General features: G+C 43.2%; 1 protein-coding gene across 1 annotated transcript; it reads left to right on the top strand.

The window, feature by feature from the left end:
- The first annotated feature begins 1,051 nt into the window (after window positions 1-1,051).
- On the top strand, window positions 1,052-20,082 carry LOC143286471 (DNA damage-regulated autophagy modulator protein 2-like). Its single transcript, XM_076594043.1, has 5 exons — window positions 1,052-2,489; window positions 8,887-9,071; window positions 9,525-9,705; window positions 10,574-10,653; window positions 17,017-20,082. Exons 3-5 carry the CDS (start codon window positions 9,564-9,566, stop codon window positions 17,251-17,253), a joined length of 459 nt encoding a protein of 152 aa, XP_076450158.1. The 5' UTR covers window positions 1,052-2,489; window positions 8,887-9,071; window positions 9,525-9,563; the 3' UTR covers window positions 17,254-20,082.
- The last annotated feature ends 2,435 nt before the right edge of the window (window positions 20,083-22,517 follow it).

Below are 22,517 nucleotides of genomic sequence, written 5' to 3'. Positions count from 1 at the left end.
TTTGGATCAGTACCGCAGTGCTTGAGAGAGGTCTTCAGGAAGTCTTTGTAATGCTTCTTCTCTTCTGGCTCTGGGTAGAAGTCTCCATGGGAGGCAGTTGTCAGTCATGCCGAAACATGTTCAGTCCACCAGAACTGGGACCTCATCAGTAGAGTGTGTATGCTTTCTATCCCGGATTTCTGAAGGATCTCTGTGCCAGGGATGTGATCCTTCCAGCTGACAAATTTGTTGTGTTGTTTTGCATGTTGAGTGTACTGTCCAGGTCTCTGAGGTACACAGCAATGAGGGAGGAACAACTGCTGGGTAGACCTTTAGCTGACTTTTGAGGCTAAGGCCTTGATGGGTCCATACATTTGTTTGGAGTCTGTCGAAGGCTGTACTAGTGCGGGCAATGTAAACAATGACTTCCTTGTCTGTCATCACTAACTTGGACAGTGTGCTGCTAAGATAGACAACTGTTCAGCAGCAGCTAGTTTCTGGCCTTGTTCTGTGATGGTGGACTCAGAGAAGGGGTCACCTGGACTCAGAAGGGTTCACCTGGACTCAGAGAAGGGGGACTCAGAGTAGGGGTCACCTGGACTCAGAAGGGGTTACCTGGACTCAGAGTAGGGGTCACCAGGACTCAGAGAAGGGGGACTCAGAGTAGGGGTCACCTGGACTCAGAGAAGGGGGACTCAGAGTAGGGGTTACCTGGACTCAGAGTAGGGGTCACCTGGACTCAGAGAAGGGGGACTCAGAGTAGGGGTTACCTGGACTCAGAGTAGGGGTTACCTGGACTCAGAGAAGGGGGACTCAGAGTAGGGGTCACCTGGACTCAGAGTAGGGGTTACCTGGACTCAGAGAAGGGGGACTCAGAGTAGGGGTCACCTGGACTCAGAGTAGGGGTCACCTGGACTCAGAGTAGGGGGACTCAGAGTAGGGGGTCATCTGGACTCAGAGAAGGGGTCACCCGAACTCAGAGTAGGGGTCACCTGGACTCAGACCTGGACTCAGAGTAGGGGGACTCAGTAGGGGTCACCTGGACTCAGAGTAGGGGTCACCTGGACTCAGAGTAGGGGTCACCTGGGGCTGACTGCTGCATTGCCACAGTTGTCTTGGTGCTGATGGTGAGAGCAAAGTTCTCACAGGCAGAGGTGAAAAAGTAATGTACTTAATTCATGCCTCACTGATGTCATTTCACCAGGATTCAGCAATCAAGGGGTTGATGTACAAAGCAGTTACAGTGCCCTTGGGAAGTACCACTCAGAACATTAACACAGTCAACTAAACCACACAAGACCCACACAATGTTTTGGCAAAATGTTTTTTTTCAAATAAAAAGACACTGATTACATTAAAACTAGGTTTTGCTATGTAGAAAATACCTTATTTGACCAGCTCACATGATTCCTGCATTGCAGTGAATCTGTAATTGTGATGTGCTGTTGTGGTGAAATGGTTAGAACTGCAGACTGACAATTGGGAGGATGCAAGTTCAGACCCCATCAGAGGCATATTACTGTGGAACTTTATGGCCCATGGCCTGCTCCTGCCCAGAGTTTAGTGTGCTTTGGGCTCAAATGGGAAGACTGGGACCACGAAGTGAAGAGTTATCCACTTCACGGAAGCATCTATCTTTGGGCATGTTGCTCAGATTTCCTGACCAACACTGCAAGTGTCTGTATCTGTCAGACTTTATGCAATGATGTATTATGAAAGAAAGCGCAGAGTATAGTGTCATCACATTGTTTTGAAGTAAATAACTCTCCATAGGAATATTGTCATCATCCTCATCAATGATTAGTAACAAAGTAGAAAACCTGCTCCAGATTGTGTCCTTTCATGCCCCGTTCTCATGGTGACCTGGGCGTTGAGTTCCCCACCTCTTCCATATATGCGATAAGTTTTTACATTTGAGTCATAATGTCAGCAGATTTTGGAGGACTTTTGTTGGAGGGAGACACTCACTCAGTACAGCTCCATGTGAAAGTCACCTGTTTCAATGTGTTTATTGTCATCCGAAGGGGCAAAATTGGTGGTGCCCTGCACATGTTCAATCTGCCAAGGCACTACAGAACATCACTTCAGTGAGTCAGTAGCAGTGCAGGATCTCCTCTGGTGTAAATCTACAGCAACTTGACATTGATAACGGTTCCCTGGTGCTTGGGTTGTAGCAGAATGAGGTTGGGCATTGGGGGTTTGGGACAAGTTGTGTTGGGGTAATGCCACCAAAATGGCACATAACACAGGACAGAACAAAAAAATCTGTTTATTACCTGTTTTGAAAGGGAGAAAGATACTTTATCATGTGTGTAAATAGCTCCTAAAGCTGTTTTGATATAAATGAAAAGGTTAAGATGTTGCTGCTTATGATAAGGAATGTGAGTCAAGGAAGAAAGCAGTTTAAAACTTCAACGGACAAAGGAAGGTGTGTGTTTTCAGTGACACAGGCACAGTACCCCCTGAGAGCTGCGTCTTTGGGCAGCTGCTCAACATCTACGCTGCTCTGAGTGAGTTGTCTCTCTTTCTCTGTCATGTTGCATCATTTGAAATGGGATGTTTGGTATGTATGGTGAATGTTATGTTGTGCATGATCTTTTTATATATGTTGGTGTTTGGTTGGATGTCTGTACAGGGTTGTGCATGTAAATTGTCATTTTAGTGTTGAAATGCATGTTTTACATATCAATTTTTACATTGTACTGTGCAGTTGAACATCTTTTACAAAGAAAGGCTCTATATGAATCAAAATATTATTATGTATTTTTGTCATGGCTCATGACATTCATTTGTGTGCATGCTCATGTGTTCGTCTCCCTCCCCCTCTCCTCCCTTTCCCCTCTCCTCCCTTTCCCCTCTCCCTTCCTCCCCTCCCCTCCCTTCCTCCCCTCTCCCTTCCCAGCTCCCTTCCTCCCCTCTTCTCCCTTTCCCCTCTCCCTTCCTCCCCTCTCCCTTCCCAGCTCCCTTCCTCCCCTCTTCTCCCTTTCCCCTCTCCCTGTCTCCCCTCTTCTCCCTTTCCCCTCTCCCTGTCTCCCTTCTTCTCCCTTTCCCCTCTCCCTGTCTCCCCTCTTCTCCCTTTCCCCTCTCCCTTCCTCCCCTCTCCCTTCCCAGCTCCCTTCCTCCCCTCTTCTCCCTTTCCCCTCTCCCTTCCTCCCCTCTTCTCCCTTTCCCCTCTCCCTGTCTCCCCTCTTCTCCCTTTCCCCTCTCCCTGTCTCCCCTCCCCTCTTCTCCCTCTCCCTTCCTCCCCTCTTCTCCCTCTCCCTTCCTCCCTCTTCTCTCCCTTCCTCCCCTCTTCTCCCTCCCCCTTCCTCCTCTCTTCTCCCTTTCCCCTCTCCCTTCCTCCCTCTTCTCTCCCTTCCTCCCCTCTTCTCCCTCCCCCTTCCTCCTCTCTTCTCCCTCTCCCTTCCTCCCCTCTTCTCCCTTTCCCCTCCCCCTGTCTCCCCTCTTCTCCCTTTCCCCTCTCCCTGTCTCCCCTCTTCTCCCTTTCCCCTCTCCCTGTCTCCCTTCTTCTCTCTCCCCCTTTTGCTTCAAAGTTTTTTGGTGCGCTCAGTTCAATGCAGAACTGATGCACATGCAATTCTTGTGATGTATGTCTTATTCCTTCTCGTTCCGAACTCCTGTGTGAATTCAGAAGTAACATCATTTAGAAAAGGAGTTTTGCTTTGCTTTTGGAACCGAGCATTGGTAAGAGACGGGTCGCTGTGCCAGCAAGCGAGCTTTTGGGTGCCCTCTTGACAGGTGTTGTGGGGTTCGATTCCTGGGTGATCCCCTTCTTCCTCGGTGTGGGTCTGTTTTCTGCTGGGCCAGTGGTGTGCCTGATTCCTGGTGACAGGTGAGGGGGGAGTTGTATAGTTAGTTTGTCCTCGTGGTGTTAGTGTTGTAACTTGTGACATTTGTTTGCATTTTGGGATTGTTTTAACAGAAATCTTTTAAATCCATTAGTCTTTTATTTCTAGATATTTTGGGGGGAATTAATAAGGTTGTGTTAAGTGTGTGTTATTTTGACATGTATTGTTTCAAATTTATTTTCCTTTACAATGAAAACTGTATAGATTTTCCAAAACATTTTTGTATCGTAATACGGAGATTGTAATATTGCCTATTTGGGTTTTGTTTCTGTAGAAACCAGTAAGATAAATACTGTCGTTTAGGGTTACTTGTAATGACTCTTTCAGTTTGTGTGTGGGCGTAACTCATTATCGGAGAAACCATAACAGTTCGTGTACTTTTGGCATTTGTAGTTTTTGTGTGAAAGCAACTGCATCGATATCCACTTACTCGTCTACTTAGCGTGAGGTGTATTGCTTAAGGAAAGGGAGGGGGGCAGTTAGTCTTTTGTAAAAGAGCATAGTCACCAGAAACATGGGAGTTTGTTACAGATTTTTCCCTGTGACTTTTTCCTGTGGGTTTCCCCTGTCTGCCGCCCCAATGGAACTCTGGATTCGTTCCTGCAGTGGTCTTCATTCCCCTTCAGCCCTGTCCGTTCCAAATTCCCTCACTCCCACTCCTTTCCCCAACTTCCATATTTCCAATGTCCTCACCCACAGTCCCTCACGCCATTCCACCCTCCTCTCCAATTCTGCAGGCATGCGACTTAAGCGAGTTCGTTAACACTGACCTTCAAAAGACGAGCTTGCGTTTGGTCCAAGTGAACTGACAAAGTGTAACTAAAGGAGAATGTTGCAGTAGTTAAGGGGTTAAATTTGTGTCTGGAGCAGTGTTTCAAAACACAACAATGGTAAAGAACTGAGCTGAACTTTCTCTGTCTCTGTGTTTTGTGTTGTCGGGGTGTTAGATAGTCTGGGAAGGTGCGGGGGTTCATGGGCAACCCCTTATGGGTTGTGACAATTTTCAAGATTCAGTATATCACATATTTGTGTCTACATGTGCATACCTACAAGAACATTCACACAGCAGTAGTGACATCAACAGCTGAATGTTTTGCTACTGGCAGACTTAACCAATCACTAATCTGTACAAATTCTTTCATTATTAATTTCATACTTTGTGGTTGTGCAGTTGTTGCCGTTCTTGTTGTTGTGTGTTAGTGTGTGTGTGTGTGTGTGTGTGTGTGTATGTGTGTGTGTGTGTGTGTGAAATAGAAAAGATTTTTGATTCAGAATTGTTCCTCTCTCTCCCCATACCCACCCCCCTTTTCTCTCTTCACCTTCTTCTGTCTTCTCGCCCACCTTTCTCTCTGTCTGTCTCTGTCTCTGTCCCTGCCTGTCTGTCTGTCTGTGTCTCTCTCTATCTCTCTCTGTCTCTCTATCTCTCTCTCTGTTTCTGCCCCCTCTGTCTTTTACACCACTATTTATTCCCACCCCATCCCCACCTCCTGTCTCCCATCTTTACCATCTCTGTCCTTCTGTCTCCCATCTTTACCATCCCCACCTCCTGTCTCCCATCTTTACCATCCCCACCTCCTGTCTCCCATCTTTACCATCTCTGTCCTTCTGTCTCCCATCTTTACCATCCCCACCTCCTCTCTCCCATCTTTACCATCCCCACCTCCTGTCTCCCATCTTTACCATCCCCACCTCCTCTCTCCCATCTTTACCATCCCCACCTCCTGTCTCCCATCTTTACCATCCCCACCTCCTGTCTCCCATCTTTACCATCCCCACTTCCTGTCTCCCATCTTTACCATCCCCACTTCCTGTCTCCCATCTTTACCATCCCCACCTCCTGTCTCCCATCTTTACCATCCCCACCTCCTGTCTCCCATCTTTACCATCCCCACCTCCTGTCTCCCATCTTTACCATCTCTGTCCTTCTGTCTTTCACTATCAGCCCGTCTTCTGTCTCTTCCCAACCCCTGTCTTTTTTCACCCTGATGTACTGCCATTGTTTCTATCTCTCCTCCACCCCACCATCCCTATTTTTTATCAACATATCTTTACACCGCCACTTTTTTTTTTTATCTCCCCTGCGTCTCCTCTCTCTCTCTCTCTCTCTCTCTCTCACACACACACACACACACACACACACACACACACACACACACACACACACACACACACACACACACACACACACACATCCCCCTATCCCCCTTTTTCTGTCTCCCCGTTATGCGCTCCCCCTCCCACCCCACCATCCCCTCCAACCCCCATTTTCAACCCTGCATCCCTCTTCTTTTTTTCCTTATGCTTTCAATTTCTCTCTGTCAGACCTTCCTTCCTTTTTCACACCCCACCCCCCACCCCCCCTTCGGCCCAAAGACAAAAAATTCTACTGGTAATCTTTTATATTGTTTTACTGATGAGAGGGAAGACTCTGGCAGAATCATGTTTTATTGATTACAGGGAAGACTCTGACAGAATCATGTTTTATTGATTACAGGGAAGACTGACGGAATCATGTTTTATTGATTACAGGGAAAACTCTGGCAGAATCATGTTTTATTGATTACAGTGAAGACAGGCAGAATCATGTTTTATTGATTACAGGGAAAACTCTGGCAGAATCATGTTTTATTGATTACAGGGAAGACAGGCAGAATCATGTTTTATTGATTACAGGGAAGACTGACGGAATCATGTTTTATTGATTACAGGGAAGACTCCACAGAATCATGTTTTATTGATTACAGGGAAAACTCTGACAGAATCATGTTTTATTGATTACAGGGAAGACTCTCTCTCTCTGACAGTATCATGTTTTATTGATTACAGGGAAGACTCTGACAGAATCATGTTTTATTGATTACAGGGACGACTCTGACAGAATCATGTTTTATTGATTACAGGGAAAACTCTGACAGAATCATGTTTTATTGATTACAGGGAAGACTCTGACAGAATCATGTTTTATTGATTACAGGGAAGACTCTCTCTCTCTGACAGAATCATGTTTTATTGATTACAGGGAAGACTCTGACAGAATCATGTTTATTGATTGCAGGGAAGACTCTTGACAGAATCATGTTTTATTGATTACAGGGAAGACTCTCTCTGACAGTATCATGTTTTATTGATTACAGGGAAAACTCTGACAGAATCATGTTTTATTGATTACAGGGAAGACTCTCTCTCTGACAGAATCATGTTTATTGATTGCAGGGAAGACTCTGACATAATCATGTTTTATTGATTACAGGGAAGACTCTCTCTCTCTGACAGTATCATGTTTTATTGATTACAGGGAAAACTCTGACAGAATCATGTTTTATTGATTACAGGGAAGACTGACATAATGATGTTTTATTGATTACAGGGAAGACTCTGACAGAATCATGTTTTATTGATTACAGGGAAAACTCTGACAGAATCATGTTTTATTGATTACAGGGAAGACTCTCTCTCTGACAGTATCATGTTTTATTGATTACAGGGAAAACTCTGACAGAATCATGTTTTATTGATTACAGGGAAGACTGACAGAATCATGTTTTATTGATTACAGGGAAAACTCTGACAGAATCATGTTTTATTGATTACAGGGAAGACTGACAGAATCATGTTTTATTGATTAGAGGGAAGACTCTGACAGAATCATGTTTTATTGATTACAGGGAAAACTCTGACAGAATCATGTTTTATTGATTACAGGGAAAACTCTGACAGAATCATGTTTTATTGATTAGAGGGAAGACTCTGACAGAATCATGTTTTATTGATTACACGGAAGACTGACAGAATCATGTTTTATTGATTACAGGGAAAACTCTGACAGAATCATGTTTTATTGATTACAGGGAAGACTCTTGACAGAATCATGTTTTATTGATTACACGGAAGACTGACAGAATCATGTTTTATTGATTACAGGGAAAACTCTGACAGAATCATGTTTTATTGATTACAGGGAAGACTCTGACAGAATCATGTTTTATTGATTACAGGGAAGACTCTCTCTGTGACAGTATCATGTTTTATTGATTACAGGGAAGACTCTGACAGAATCATGTTTTATTGATTACAGGGAAGACTCTCTCTCTGACAGAATCATGTTTATTGATTGCAGGGAAGACTCTGACAGAATCATGTTTTATTGATTACAGGGAAGACTCTCTCTGTGACAGTATCATGTTTTATTGAGTACAGGGAAAACTCTGACAGAATCATGTTTTATTGATTACAGGGAAGACTCTCTCTCTGACAGAATCATGTTTATTGATTGCAGGGAAGACTCTGACAGAATCATGTTTTATTGATTACAGGGAAGACTCTCTCTGTGACAGTATCATGTTTTATTGATTACAGGGAAAACTCTGACAGAATCATGTTTTATTGATTACAGGGAAGACTCTCTCTCTGACAGAATCATGTTTTATTGATTGCAGGGAAGACTGACAGAATCATGTTTTATTGATTACAGGGAAAACTCTGACAGAATCATGTTTTATTGATTACAGGGAAAACTCTGACAGAATCATGTTTTATTGATTACAGGGAAGACTGACAGAATCATGTTTTATTGATTACAGGGAAAACTCTGACAGAATCATGTTTTATTGATTGCAGGGAAGACTGACAGAATCATGTTTTATTGATTACAGGGAAGACTCTGACAGAATCATGTTTTATTGATTACAGGGAAAACTCTGACAGAATCATGTTTTATTGATTACAGGGAAAACTCTGACAGAATCATGTTTTATTGATTACAGGGAAGACTCTGACAGAATCATGTTTTATTGATTACAGGGAAGACTGACAGAATCATGTTTTATTGATTACAGGGAAAACTCTGACAGAATCATGTTTTATTGATTACAGGGAAAACTCTGACAGAATCATGTTTTATTGATTACAGGGAAAACTCTGACAGAATCATGTTTTATTGATTACAGGGAAAACTCTGACAGAATCATGTTTTATTGATTACAGGGAAAACTCTGACAGAATCATGTTTTATTGATTACAGGGAAGACTGACAGAATCATGCTCTTTTTATTCATTTCAGCTGCATGGTGCACATACCTGCGATACAAACAGGTGGAGCTTTATTACAGTCAGATTGAACTGCCAGACAGTGTAGAGAGTCCACAGAGGTGTCACAGTGTTCGACGCAAACAGATCGCTAACACCGTGTGCCTGGTTATTGGGATCATTACAGCTCTAGGTATCAGCATTGTCGGCAATTTTCAGGTTGGTGAAGGAGTAAAAATAATGGTGGGCTGTGTTTTGTGTGTGAGTGTATGTGTGAGTGTGTGTTGTGTGAGTGTGTGTGTGTGTGTGTGTGTATGTATGTGTGTGTGTGTATGTGTGTGTGTGTGCATATCTGCAAATTGTGCCAAGGTGTCTGTATGCATGTGTATGTATATATGTGCTTGTGCATGTGTTTGGAGAGGGAATCTGTGCTTGTGTGTATTTTTATGTATATTTGTGTGTGCTGTTAACTTGAATGGTTTTCAGGGAAACCATGAACATAAAGAAGCAACATTTAGAAGAGAGAAATGAATAACAAGAAATGCATGCATGTTGACACATGTGCACATACATATACACATACACAGGAAACAGTACATGATTATTATGTCTCAAAATTTCTTCATCTTTTTAATGCCTTATCTCAATCAACATAGATAATTTGGAAAACAGGAGGATAACGTGCTGGAGGTGCACTTTTTGGGAGCTGTGATGGCATTTGGCGGTGCTGGCCTGTACTGCTGGATCCAAGCTGTTTTGTCGTACAAAATGAAGCGACTGCCCCGTGCGCACCCCAGGTGTCGTCTTATTCGTGTTGTTCTCTCTGTCATTCACGCTGTCTGTTTTTTAGTCAGTATCCTTTTTTCATTGGTGGTTCATGTATGGTATTGCACTGTGTTGTTTTGAATTGTACTGTATGTGTTGCTTAGAAAACAGTGGTGAGTGTGGGATTCAGTCCTGTGTACTCAGATTCTGTCACGTCCATGGTGGATGAGTTACTGCTGGCCAACACTCCACCAGTGTGCACTGTTCCAGTCAGGTCTTGTTCTGGGTTGGTTTGGGTTTTTGTTTGCATGTCTGGTTGTTGTTTTTGGGGGGAGTTGGAGTGTTATTGTTATTGCTACATCTACCAAGAAGGTTCTGTTTACACTTTGATTTGTTTGTTTGTCTGTCAAAAGTCTGAACAAGTTGTGGATGGATTTTATTAACACATTATGGAAGTGGTGATTTGGGCCCTAGGACCAGTTAGTTATGTGTTGCTGGTGATCTGGACCGGTGTTTCCAGATCCAAGGAATTGTGAAAGGACTACACTATTGGGAGATAGGGCAACAAGTGATGGTTAGTGACTGTTAGCAACATTGTGTATGTGGCAGCAAAAAGTTTTGTATGTGTCAGCTGTTGGGCATGTATTGAGGTATACCATGCAGTCTGGTGTGGGTTTTGTTCCCCACAATTAATTGCAGGGGACTGAATTTAAAACGGTCTTAATTTGTTGGTGTCAAAATATTTTGCTTCTCAGTGCATAATTCAAAATGGGTGGAATAATGGAGAAAGCACTGCATTAATGATAGTTGAAATGATTTTTGTGTGTCTCTTATGATTCATCCATTTGCTTTTTCAAAGGTAATTGCAACATCTTTGCAGTTTTTTTATGTGCTTTTTGTTCCTTGAAGTAGATTTTGTAATGTCCACTGCATTATAAATCCTTGACAAGTTGCAGTGTTGATAGCCACCAAGTTGTCTCTGGACAAATTTCCACACTCCATAAAGGAGATTAAAACATGGACCTCTGATCAACCGGTGAGTTTACAATGTGTGTGTGGCGGGGGTGGGGGGGTAATGTGTTTATGGATGTGTGTGGGTATGTGTGCGTATGTGGAGGGTGTATGTAGGTTGTGTGTGTTAGTGTATGATGTGTGTGTGTGTGTGTGTGTGTGTGCATGATCAAGCTGTTTATTGCACTACTCTCAGCTGTCTTGCCTTCATGTGTAGTAAACATTCCAGAGCAATTGCCAACACTGATTTCTTGGAATCATTTGACCAGAATGATTAGGGATAAAAGAACAGTAGACTTACAAGAATAGACTAAAATCAGAGTAAGATCCTGCTTATGCCATTTAAATCTACTGTGGACAGTCATCTAAAATGGTTCTACCTGCGAGTCTTGCACAGACTCATTTTCATCCAGAGATTTTATTTCTTCATAAAATCTGGGATTCTCCTTTCTTTTTATTCTGTACCAGTGAAGAGGAATACCTTGTGCATGTGTTGTGGAACTGTCTAACGTCTCTGGAATTCTGGTCTGGTTTGACAAATTTATTGCATGAGAAATGTGAGCACGGTCTCCATTTCACATTTTCTGATACTCATTATTTTTGGTTTAACACACCAACATTCAACAGACAATGTAATGAACTTGATGATTTTATTGGCAAAGATCTATGTTTCCAAAAGTAAACTGCAAAATACAGCTCTAAGTGTGACAATCTTTATAAGATCATTAAAACACTGATATTCAATTGAAAATTTTCGATATAAGTTATGTTAAATGGGAAACCAGATCACGAGAAATTTAAAACAAACTGCCCCATATGCCCCCCTCATTGAATCATTACACAATGACTTCATAAAGACTGTATCTTTTTGTGTGTATTTGGATTATATTGAATGAGTGAAGTTGACAAATTAAGTATTTCTGCATCCTTGTGTAACACATTTTAGTAACTCATTTGGTGCATGCTGATATATCAAAAGACAGAGAATGTCTTCATTCAATAGAAATAACTCTTTATGCCTTACTAGATGATACATATATGGATATAAGTGTGAATGAATAAATGGGAAAGCAACAGGATCAGGTGGAACATGGATGAGTCAGGGAGGTAGAAGTATAGAGTGTAAGGGAGGGCATAATGGAGTCTCCCGTCGGACCGACGGACAAGTAGGCAGGCAGGCTTATCTGTCGGTGTGTGTCCTCACATGGGAGAAGAGGCCGATTCTGGATGTGCAGCACTTCCCACAGGTGTTGCAGGGGAAAACATCTCCAGAAGTTGAGCCCTGCTTCCTTCTCTCACGCTTTTCCTTAATGGCCAGCATTCTCTTCTTTTCAAACGTCTTTATGCCACTAGAGCACAGCCTCCTCCAGCGAGAGCGGTCCAGGGCATCAGTTTCCCAGGAAGCTATTTCTATGTCACAGGCTTTGAGGTTTGTCTTCAAGGTGCCCTTGAAGCGCTTGCAGGGTCTTCCAATTTGCGGTGGCCTTCCTTCAGCTGGCCATACAATAGCATCTTCGGGATCCTGCTGTCTGTCATGTGGACAACGTGTCCTGTCCAGCGTAGCTGGTACTGGATCAGCAGGCTTTCAATGCTGGGCAGGTTGCTCCTCTCTAGGACCTGGAGGTTGGAGACCCTGTCTTGCTACTTTTATGCCGAGGATCTTTCGTAGGCATCTCTGGTGAAACTGCTCAAGTTGTTGAATGTGACGGCGATACGTCATCCATGTTTCACAGCAGTACAACAAGGTGGTCAGCACAACAGCTCTGTAGGTTTTGATTTTGGTACTGAGCCTGATGCCTTTGTTGTTCCACAGCCTGTTGTTGAGTCTGCCAAAGGTGGAGCTGGCCTTGGCAATGCGCATCGTCACTTCTGCATCAAGGGTTCTGTTGCTGCATAGGGTGCTGCCCAGGTAGCAAAACTTATTGACTGACTTGATCTCTGTGTCATCGATCTTGATTGCAGGTGGGGGGGAGGCACTGGCGTTCTGTGAGCTAGCTGGTTGGTACATGGACTCAGATTTGCTGAGGTTGATGGTGAGTCCAAAGTGCCAGCAGGAGGTTGAGAACCTGTCCATAATGAACTGCATGTCCTCATGGGTGTGTGCAGCAAGCATGCAGTCATCAGTGAAGAGGAACTCTCTCAACAATGCCTCAGACACCCTGGACCTGGCGTGGAGTCGCCGCAAGTTGAAAAGCTTACCATCTGTGCAAAACTGAATGTAGATGCCCCGGTCACAGTCTTGGAAGGCGTCAATCAGCATGGCAGAGAAGAGAATGGAGAACAGTGTGGGTGCCAGGACGCAGCCCTGCTTCACTCCATTTACTACAGGGAACGGATCTGACATGTCAGTATTTTCCTGTACTCTCGCCTGCATGCCATCATGGAATGACGCAATCAGCTGGATTAGGCTGTCTGGGCAGCCGAACTTTAGGAGGATCTTCCACAGACCACAGTGGTTCACCGTGTCAAAGACCTTAGTCAGGTCTACAAAGACCATGTGGAGCTCCTTGTTCTGCTCACGGCACTTCTCTTGCATCTGGCGTACTGCAAACACTATATCACATGTTCCCCTGCCTAAGGGGAAGCCGCACTGTGCTTCAGGGATGACTGTGCTGGAGACATGGTCAACCAGTCTGTTCAGTATGATGTGGGCGAAGATCTTGCCGGGGATGCAGAGGAGAGAAATTCCACGGTGGTGATCGCATGATGTTGTGTCTCCCTTCCGTTTGTAAATGTGGACAATAGAAGCATCCTTGAAATCCTGGGGGACATCCCCTCTCTCCCAGATAGACTGGAACAGGGCAGTCAGCTTGTCTGTCAGCACTTCGCCTCCATACTTGTAGATGTCAGCCTGGATTCCATCCGCTCCTGGTGCTTTTCCTGACGTTGTCAGCTTCAGGGCCTTCCAGGTCTTGGCTGTGGTGGGAGGGGCAGCGAGCGAGTCATTGACTGGTAGCTGTGGGAGGGCTGCAATTACCACATCAGATATGAACGAGGCCCTGTTGAGGATAGTGTTGAAGTGCTCTGCCCAGCGGGCAAGGATGTCTTTCTTGTCTGTCAGGAGGGTGGTCTGGTCCAAGGCTCGGACATGGGTTGATCCTGTGACTCTCAGCCCATACACAGCTCAGAGACCATCATGGAAGGTCTTCATGACGTGAGCATCAGCAGCGGACTGAAGATCTTCGGACTTTCTCTCCCACCAGGCGTTCTTCATCTCACGTAGCCTCTTCTGTACGAGTTGCCTGGTTTGCAAGAACTGGTCCTTCTCCCTCTGGCAGTCTTTATCGGAAATGTGATCCTGATGCCGTATATGCAGTGTGTCCAGGAGCTTGGAGATTCCAGAGTCATTCTCGTCAAACCAGTCTTTGTGGCTCCTCTGAACAAAGCCGAGTGTGTCAGCTGCTGCTGTGAACACCGCATCTCTAAAGGTGCTCCATACCTCTTCTACATCAGTCGATGCAAGAATTTCTTGGAGAGCTGCTTGGATTTGCTGCTGCAGCACATCCTTGCTGATAGGGAGGCGGTGGATGTTCAGCTTCCTAGCGGGTTTCTGCCTGGCTGGTTGGAGCTTGTGTGCAAGTCCGATGTTCATCTTGCTGCGTACCAGGCGATGGTCCGACCAACAGACTGCTCCTCTCATGCAGCGTGTAATGGAAACATCACCTCTGTCCCTTTGCCGGACAATCACATAGTCCAGCATGTGCTATTGCTTAGAGTGGGGGTGCATCCATGTGTTTTTGTACTTGTCCGCTTGTTGGAAGAGGGTGTTGGTGATGGTCAGTCCATGCTGCGTGCAGAGCGAGAGCAAAAGCAGTCCATTGGATTTGCACTTGCCAGTGCTGTGCTGTCCTAGGACTTTTGGCCACTGGGAGAAGTCCATGCCGACGCGGGCATTGAAATCCCCAAGGATGATCAGCCTGTCCTTCCGGAGGGAGGGCATACACAATTGAAAAAGCCCTTGCAATATCACATAATATTGTTATATATGATTAAACACCGAGTCAGTCGTGCAGGCTACAAAAATAGTGCATATCAACATGATTGTGTAATTGCAGACTCTGTAGAGGTTAGCTGTCAATCCATACAACTTACAATGTTACATGCACCATGGTCATTGTTTGGTGTTATTGTTAGTGGTGCTGACTTCATTGAAGGTCAAATGTCTTTCATTTTTTCTCTCATTACATGTTGAATGTGGATTGTCTTGTATTGACTGAAAAGGAAAGGAACTTCTTTGCAAAGGGAAAAAAGTTACATGTATAATGTACACATATATCCAAATTAACAGTTTTCTTTCTCTTCCACGTGTCTGACGTGTGTGGATAAAGTGAATCTATTAACCTTCGCTGGATATCATGGGTCGTACATGACCCAGAAGGGTTAATGAGTAATTAAAGGTGGCGTTTTAACTACACACGGACGCTTGTGTGGGTCGTGTATGACCCATGCTTTTTAAAGAGGAAAAAACGTGGTCACCCCTCGAAAGCTTGAGTGGGTCATGCACGACACATACCTTTTTAATAGTGATTTCAGAAAGTTTAATTTGCAATTAGTGAAGGAAAATAAAAAAGTTTTACTTTCAATAGCCTCACTACCCCACTACTCTCCCACTACCCTCCGCCCCCTCTCTTTCGCCTGTCTTCAGCTATAACCCCCTTCCATCCCTTTCTCTAACAGCATGTACCTGTGTGACTGAATATCTTTGTGCGTGTTTAGGATGCTATGAGTCATCTCTCTCTCGCTCTATCTCGCTGTCTGTCTGCCTCTCTCTCTGTCTTAGTCTCTCTCTCTCTCTCTGTCTCACTCTCTATCTATCTGTGTGCATAAGTAGGGTTTGTATGTATGTGCATGTGGTGTTATGCGTTTGTGTGTGTGATCAGTTGTGTATGCGTGTGTGTGAGTGTATGTGTGTGTGTGTGAATGCGTGAGCATGTGTTTCTTCTGAGTGTATGTGTTAGTGTGAGTCTGTGTGTGCATGTGCAAGTGCATGTGTGTGTAATCAGTTGTTCCGATATGTTTTCCTTTTCTATATTTTGTTATAAGCTTTGGGGGAATATACAGGTTTTTGTCTCTTTACAAAGTATGGGTTGTGCACGACCCATACAAGCTTTGGAGGAATATACAGGTTTTTGTCTCTTTAAAGGTATGGGTCATGGGTGACCCACATGAGCTTCTGTGTGTGGTCAAAAGCGACAGCGGTATGGGTCGTGGACGACCCACATGAGCTTCTGTGTGTAGTCAAAAGAGACAGCCAGCAAAGGTTAACCTTCACTGGCTATCGTGGGTCGTACATGACCAACACGACCCAGAAGGGTTCAAAAACGCAAATATCTCAGACAATTCTTAATATTTTTCTACGAAATTTCAGAAATGCTTCCTACACCTAAAAGGCCAACTTTTGCCAAAAAATGGAAAAAAAAATTCATTAATTAGTTAATGAGTAATTAAAGGTGGCGTTATAACTACACACGGACGCTTATGACCCATGCTTTTTAAAGAGGAAAAAACGTGGTCACCCCTCGAAAGCTCATGTGGGTCATGCATGACCCATACCTTTTCAATAGTGATTTCAGAAAGTTTAATTTGCAATTAGAGATGGAAAATAAAGAAGTTTTACTTTCAATAGCCTCACTACCCCACTACTCTCCCACTGCCCCCCCCCCCCCCCCCCCCCCCCCCCCCCGTGTACGTGTGTGTGAATGCCTGAGCATGTGTTTCTTCTGAGTGTATGTGTTTGTGTGAGTCTGTGTGTGCGTGTGCGAGCGCATGTGTGTGTAAACAGTTGTTACGATATGTTTTCCTTTTCTATATTTTGTTATAAGCTTTGGAGGAATATACAGGTTTTTGTCTCTTTACAAAGTATGGGTCGTGCACGACCCACACAAGCTTTGGAGGAATATACAGGTTTTTGTCTCTTTAAAGGTATGGGTCATGGGTGACCCACATGAGCTTCTGTGTGTGGTCAAAAGCGACAGCGGTATGGGTCGTGGACGACCCACATGAGCTTCCATGTGTAGTCAAAACTGCGACAGCGGTATGGGTCAAAAGCGACAGTCAGCAAAGGTTAAGAGAACATATTTTGCCAAACACCATGTCAAGCACTGAGCTCCAGAACAGAACATCCATGCTGCACAACACCACAGATCAGGTGAATAAGATGGCGCTGGACTGGACATGTCAGAATGACACCAGGTACATGTCCCAGAACAGGCCTTCACTGGCCACCAGATGAAAAAAGAGCATTGTGAAGACAAAGGGAGACATGAATAGTTACATCAGGATTTTTTTTTTTTTTTTTTTCGTTTTAGTTACTTCTTTTTTGTGTTTGTTTGTCAGAGTGAAGAAATATACTCCTGTTTTTCTGACCTCTTTTCACTTTTTTCCCCAGGGGTACCCAGAACATCTGAGTGCTACCTTCGCAGAGTGGATCATGGCAGTTGTCTCCTCCACATACTTCCTGACTTTTATAGGAGAGTTGAAAGTCATACAGACCAAAGTGCTGGTCATGCCCATCAGCTCGACCCAAGAAGGGAACGGCAGTGCAGTGGTTGCCAACGATGATGCAGAGACAGCCAATGACAGAGTGGGAAGTGAAGAGACATTGAGCACTGACAACAGATATTAGGTTTTTTTGGTTGATGTTGTTGCTGTGATAAGGAGATTTTGCCATGAGGAGCTGAAGATATTGTGTCTGTGTGTATGGTTTTGTGTATCTGTGTTTGTGTGTGTATCTGTGTGAGTGTGTGTCCATGTGTGTGTTTGTGTGTGTGTGTCTGTGTGTGTGTATGTGTCTCTGCGTGTGTATGTGTGTGTGCGTGTATGTGTGTATATGTATGTGTGTATGTGTCTGAGTCTGCATGTGTCTGTGTCTCTGTGTGTGTCTCTCTGTGTGTATGTGTCTGTGTCTTTGTCAATGTCTTTGTGTGTATGTGTGTGTGCAACCTGTGTGTGTGTGTGGATATTTTTAACTCTTTCTATACTAAGGTATGCTATATATAGCATGCCTCATGTGCACAAAGATTCATAACTGTGGTACTCTATAACGTACCACAAGTTTAAAAAATCGTAGTTCATAGGTTAACGGTTTTGTGCAAAACTAAATGGCACAGCTTTGTTCTACAGTCACCCAAAAGTGCACATGTACTTTATTGTGGCTGAAAATGCCTTTGTTTGAGGACAATACATGTGAGCGTACAGTCACCCTTCTCACTCACTCGCTCAACAAGATGGTGTCTTCGTCAAATTTGGCAAGTACTGTGGCTGAAAGTCGAATGCAAACTCATTTTATAGTGTATATCCACTGTGCTTACGCATTTGCCTATTCAACAGCTACAATTAGAAAGTGTCTATGGTTACAAAAGACCACATTTGTAAAATTTCTGTCATATGAGAAAAACTCACCCCCTTTATGTCAGTTGTGAAAAACATGGATTTTTTTCAAAATATGATAAATCAGTCAATAAGTAAGTGAGTGCTTTGAAACTTTGCAAAACAATAGTCCATTCTATTTTTTATATCACCACAAAATTTCACTCCTGTATGTAATTGCATTCTTTTTTAAGATAGTTTTCTTGTAACATAAACGGCCAGTACAGCTGGTATAATGAAGGAAGTCATCAGGTAGTATAGAATGAGTTAAGTTTCAAACAGTGATAGGGCTAAGGGCACGTAAAGGAATTAATTATTTTTATGAGTACACATAAATATTGAGATGATGACTGCTTGTCACGTAACTTAGTTGTCACCTGAGAGCAAAGGTTGAGTTTGTAGGCATTTTGATGGGATGTGTGCACACACAAGTCAGTGATGCTGGTGTTTTGTCATGTATGTTGTTGAACTCTGTATTATTTTCTTATGTACATATCAAAGTGGAAGATATTTTAAACAAACTATGTCCATTCACTGACAGTGCTTTAGACTCTGCTGTTGGACGGCTACTTGTGAAGAAAAATGTTGCTTTTTTCTACTTTTTTTGGTAACATGTTAAGAAAATGGGTATTTGTTAAAAATATACTTATATGATTTCCCAAAAGTGCTTGTTTGCACTTTGTGATGTATTTGTTTATTTTTCAAGTTCATGGACAACTCCTTACTTTTGATTCAGGAGTTCTTTAATATGTGCCCATAGTACCACACATTATGAGGAAGATTAGTGCCTAGACACCACTGTGGAGGAGGCAGAAAACAGGACTAGTATGTGACTCATACATTTGGGATGAATTATATCATAAATGAAAAATCATGCAACAATTATGATATGCTTTGGATAATTTGTTATTATGCATGTAATTCTATGATGTCCTACACTGGTGCGGGTATAAGGCTCACTCCGTGTGTTTCTCCAGGACCTCTATGCAAGTCCACATTTCCTAACTGATCAATATCCAGTTTTGCACATTGACCAGTATGGTTGTCTTCTTGGTGTAGACAAAATTTGTTGTGGATCCAGAACTTAAAGATTACAGCCATCTGAAAATGCAAAGCAGCATGCTTTGGAGCCCACAGAACCAGCCATTACCGGTAGTTACTTTACCTGTGAGGTGATGTCTCACAGCTGACAGGTCAAAGTCATGGAGATTTTAGGGGTCAAATCTGGATGATGGTGCTTGGTTTTGCACTTTGATTTTTCTTTTTTTTATCTTTTTATTTTTTTATTCAGGGTTATTTTCAGAGAGAACAAGAGCAGGTGGAAAAATAAAAGAAAGTAGTGTGCATGTGAGGCAAATATGAAGGTTGAATGCTGGATGTTTTTGTTTCCCCACACACAAAACAACAGATGCAGGAAAAGACCAGCACTGTTGCAGAAACCTCAGCTTGCCTGAGCCTCAACATCCAAAGAGGGAAGAGTGAGATCCTCAAGATCAAAGCAGCAAGCACAACACACATAAAGCTGGAAGGCGAGATGCTAGAAAAGGTGAGAGCTTCACATACCTTGGCAGCATCATTGATAAGCAGGGTGGACTAGCTGCTGACATTAGAACATGCATTGGCAAAGGCAAGGGTGGTTTTCCATCAGTTAAAGAATGTGTGGGGATCCAGAGATCTTGCAGTTAATATCAAAATCAGGACCTTTGACACCACAGTGAAGCCTGTCCTACTGTATGTAGCAGAGACCTGGAGAACCACTGTCACTGCCATGAAGAGAATCCAGACTTTCATCAACACCTGCCTCAGAGGGAATGTTCAGACTTACTGGCCAGACAGAATCACTAATGAACTGTGGGAATGAACAAGACAGCAGCCTGCAGAAGAAGAGACCCTCCAAAGATGCTGGAGATGGATCGGCCACATGCTCCACAAGCCTGCATACAGTGTGACAAGGCAAGCCCTCACCTGGAATCCACAGGGGAAGGAAAAGAGATGGTCATGGTGCCATGACATGGAGGCAGACATGAAGAGGACAGGCCCACCGGGGGACAGCTGGAGCGACTGGCACATGACCAGGATGGCTGGAGAGTGCTTGTTGATGCCTGTGTCCCACAAGGGGCAACAGGCATGGGGAGTGGGGGGGGGGGGGGGTATAAAAGAAAGATGCACACTTTCTTTTGAGAGAAGAGTATAAATCCTTATTTTGGAGGTTTGATGATCCAATGTATGATTCATTTTTCTATGAAAGTTGCATGTCCAAGACAATGTAAATACTGAATGGTTATCTGTTTGTATCTTTGGCTTAATGTGATGAATAAGGCTCATTTGCTTCTTGTTTTCGTTTTCTTTTCTTTTTTATTAGTCATATTCATACATTGAAAGGTGGATCTTTCACTAAGTTTCAGAATTGTAAATCCACTTCAGCAGTAAAAGACTTCGTGACTGTTTCATTTTTGCTGTCTGTGCATCAGCAGCATTTCTTCTCTTCAGGGAGAGCACTTGATCCTGTCCACTCCTGTACAGTTCCAGTTCTAACTGTCTTCAAGAAACTGTGTCATCTTCAGTCAGTTTGAGGCCATGTGGAAGAGAAGATGTGTCTTAGTGGATAGCATGCAGATCACAAGTCTGCAGAGTTGTTTTTTGTTTTATTTTGTTTTGTTTACTGTCTCTTCATCTGTGTGGTATGAAATGGCATAGATTGAAGTTTATGTTTTTCTACCTTGGTGATGAACGGTGATGAGGGTGCTGCTGCTGTGGAAGTCTACATGAAATTGGGATCATGTGACAAGGTTGTACTCTGTTTTCTTTCATGATATATCCTGGTGTCAACAAGGCCTGGGAGATGCTGTGTTGGTCATGAAATTTGCTTGACATTCCTTAAACAAGCACGCACACACACACACACACACACACACACACACACACACACACATCCAAACATCTGTGATGTGGATGACTGGACAATGTGGCCCATTTGAGCCCATAGTACACTCAACTCTCTGTGTGTGGATGGTTGTGTACATCCAGAACAGGTCTTCACTCACACATGAGGAAGTACACCAGTAAAAGATTAAGTCTATTTGATCTATGCATTCATCATGCTGACAAGAGACTCCACCAAAAAGTGATGGCTTGATTGGCTTCAGATCCACTCTGTTTACGCATACCCAGGTTCAAACACTCGACTGTTGGCCGCCGTTCTTTCTGTCTCTGGACCTTGTAATTGGAATGAACTTCCTCTTTTGCTTTGACAGGTCTCCACACTCAGCTTTTTTAAGTCTGGCCTTAAAACCCACTTCTTCCCAAAATAGCCTCCCTTCCCTGCCTCTTCCTTGTCTTCAGTTTTTTCCAGTTTTAGAGTTATGCATGCGTGTGAATGACTGGTGCGAAAGCACTTTGATTTGTCTCTGCACAAGATTCAGCGCTATATAAATATAATAATAATAATAATAATGGCCCCAGTGCTGCATAAAACATAAACACACACTTTCAAAAAGAAAAGAAGAAAAGTGCTATAAATCATAAATTGCATACAGTTTTTGCAATTTCTTTCCCTAGGGGTAGAACTGTGAATCTTAGCAAAGGTTTCAGCAGGAAATGGCCCCCTCCTCACCTCTCTGTACCCATTTCTTGGTAAATGAAGAGTGAAATTCAGTTCAAAGCAGGAAGCCACTGCTTCAGTTTTTTTGTTTTGTTTTTTAAATAAGTATTTGTTCATTCATTTATTTACTTCTCTTTTTTTATTGTAAAAAGGTGGGGTTAGGGGTAAAAGGAGAAGGAGGAAGGGGTAGGATAACAGGCAGAGGATAGGTGCACAATCCGCTCTCTCCTCGTACCACAGCAGGGTCTTTTAGTAAGATGAATTGAGGTGTTCATTTCTCTAACTTAACAGCACTTATCAGCACATCCTAACTTAGCAGCACATCCCAACTTTGCAGTTAGCAGTTAGCAGCACACCTGGAACACACGCAATACCAAAACCCAGGTCAAAACAATACCAAAACATTATGCTAAACATCATTGCCATGAAAGGCTAGAATAACATGCAAACATCAATATGTCGTCTGACCGATTCAAACACACGCACAAAATATAGCCTTTCACCACATACCCAAACATACACACTCCTCAAAGAAATCCATGTAGAATACAGAAGCTCCATTTACTTCAGCTTATCTTCAACCAACTGTTAGTGACATAAAATATTGTACCAAATATATGACTGACTAATACAAACTGTGCACCAAACATGTCACTGACTTAAATACAAACTCTCAGTGTTCATCAACTCCTCTTAACCACAGTTAAACCACCATACAATAATAACTGTTTACAAAGTACCAAACATATCTTCCCTTTGTCTCTACAAAGCATCACACTGGTAAACGTAGTACCAAGTAAATTGTCTCTGGTAAATATTTAGCAACCTGTGTGCACCAGCATAGAACCAATTCTCAGTGGTCTCAAATCTTTTAAACACATTACAATTATGTGTTGTCCCACTGGCATTTAACACATGAC

Source organism: Babylonia areolata, chromosome 10 (genome assembly GCF_041734735.1).
Source record: "Babylonia areolata isolate BAREFJ2019XMU chromosome 10, ASM4173473v1, whole genome shotgun sequence".
Taxonomy (NCBI): domain Eukaryota; kingdom Metazoa; phylum Mollusca; class Gastropoda; order Neogastropoda; family Buccinidae; genus Babylonia; species Babylonia areolata.
Note: the sequence above shows the minus strand (reverse complement) of the source record. Positions and strands in the feature narration are given on the sequence as shown.

What these genes read in the sequence shown, in the direction of transcription:
- LOC143286471 (XM_076594043.1), top strand. Translation starts at nt 9,564, where the DNA reads ATGGCATTTGGCGGTGCTGGCCTGTACTGCTGGATCCAAGCTGTTTTG. An exon ending in CGCTGTCTGTTTTTTAGTCA is followed by an intron (nt 9,706 to 10,573) that starts GTATCCTTTTTT and finishes GACAAGTTGCAG; the next exon opens with TGTTGATAGCCACCAAGTTG. An exon ending in CATGGACCTCTGATCAACCG is followed by an intron (nt 10,654 to 17,016) that starts GTGAGTTTACAA and finishes TTTTTTCCCCAG; the next exon opens with GGGTACCCAGAACATCTGAG.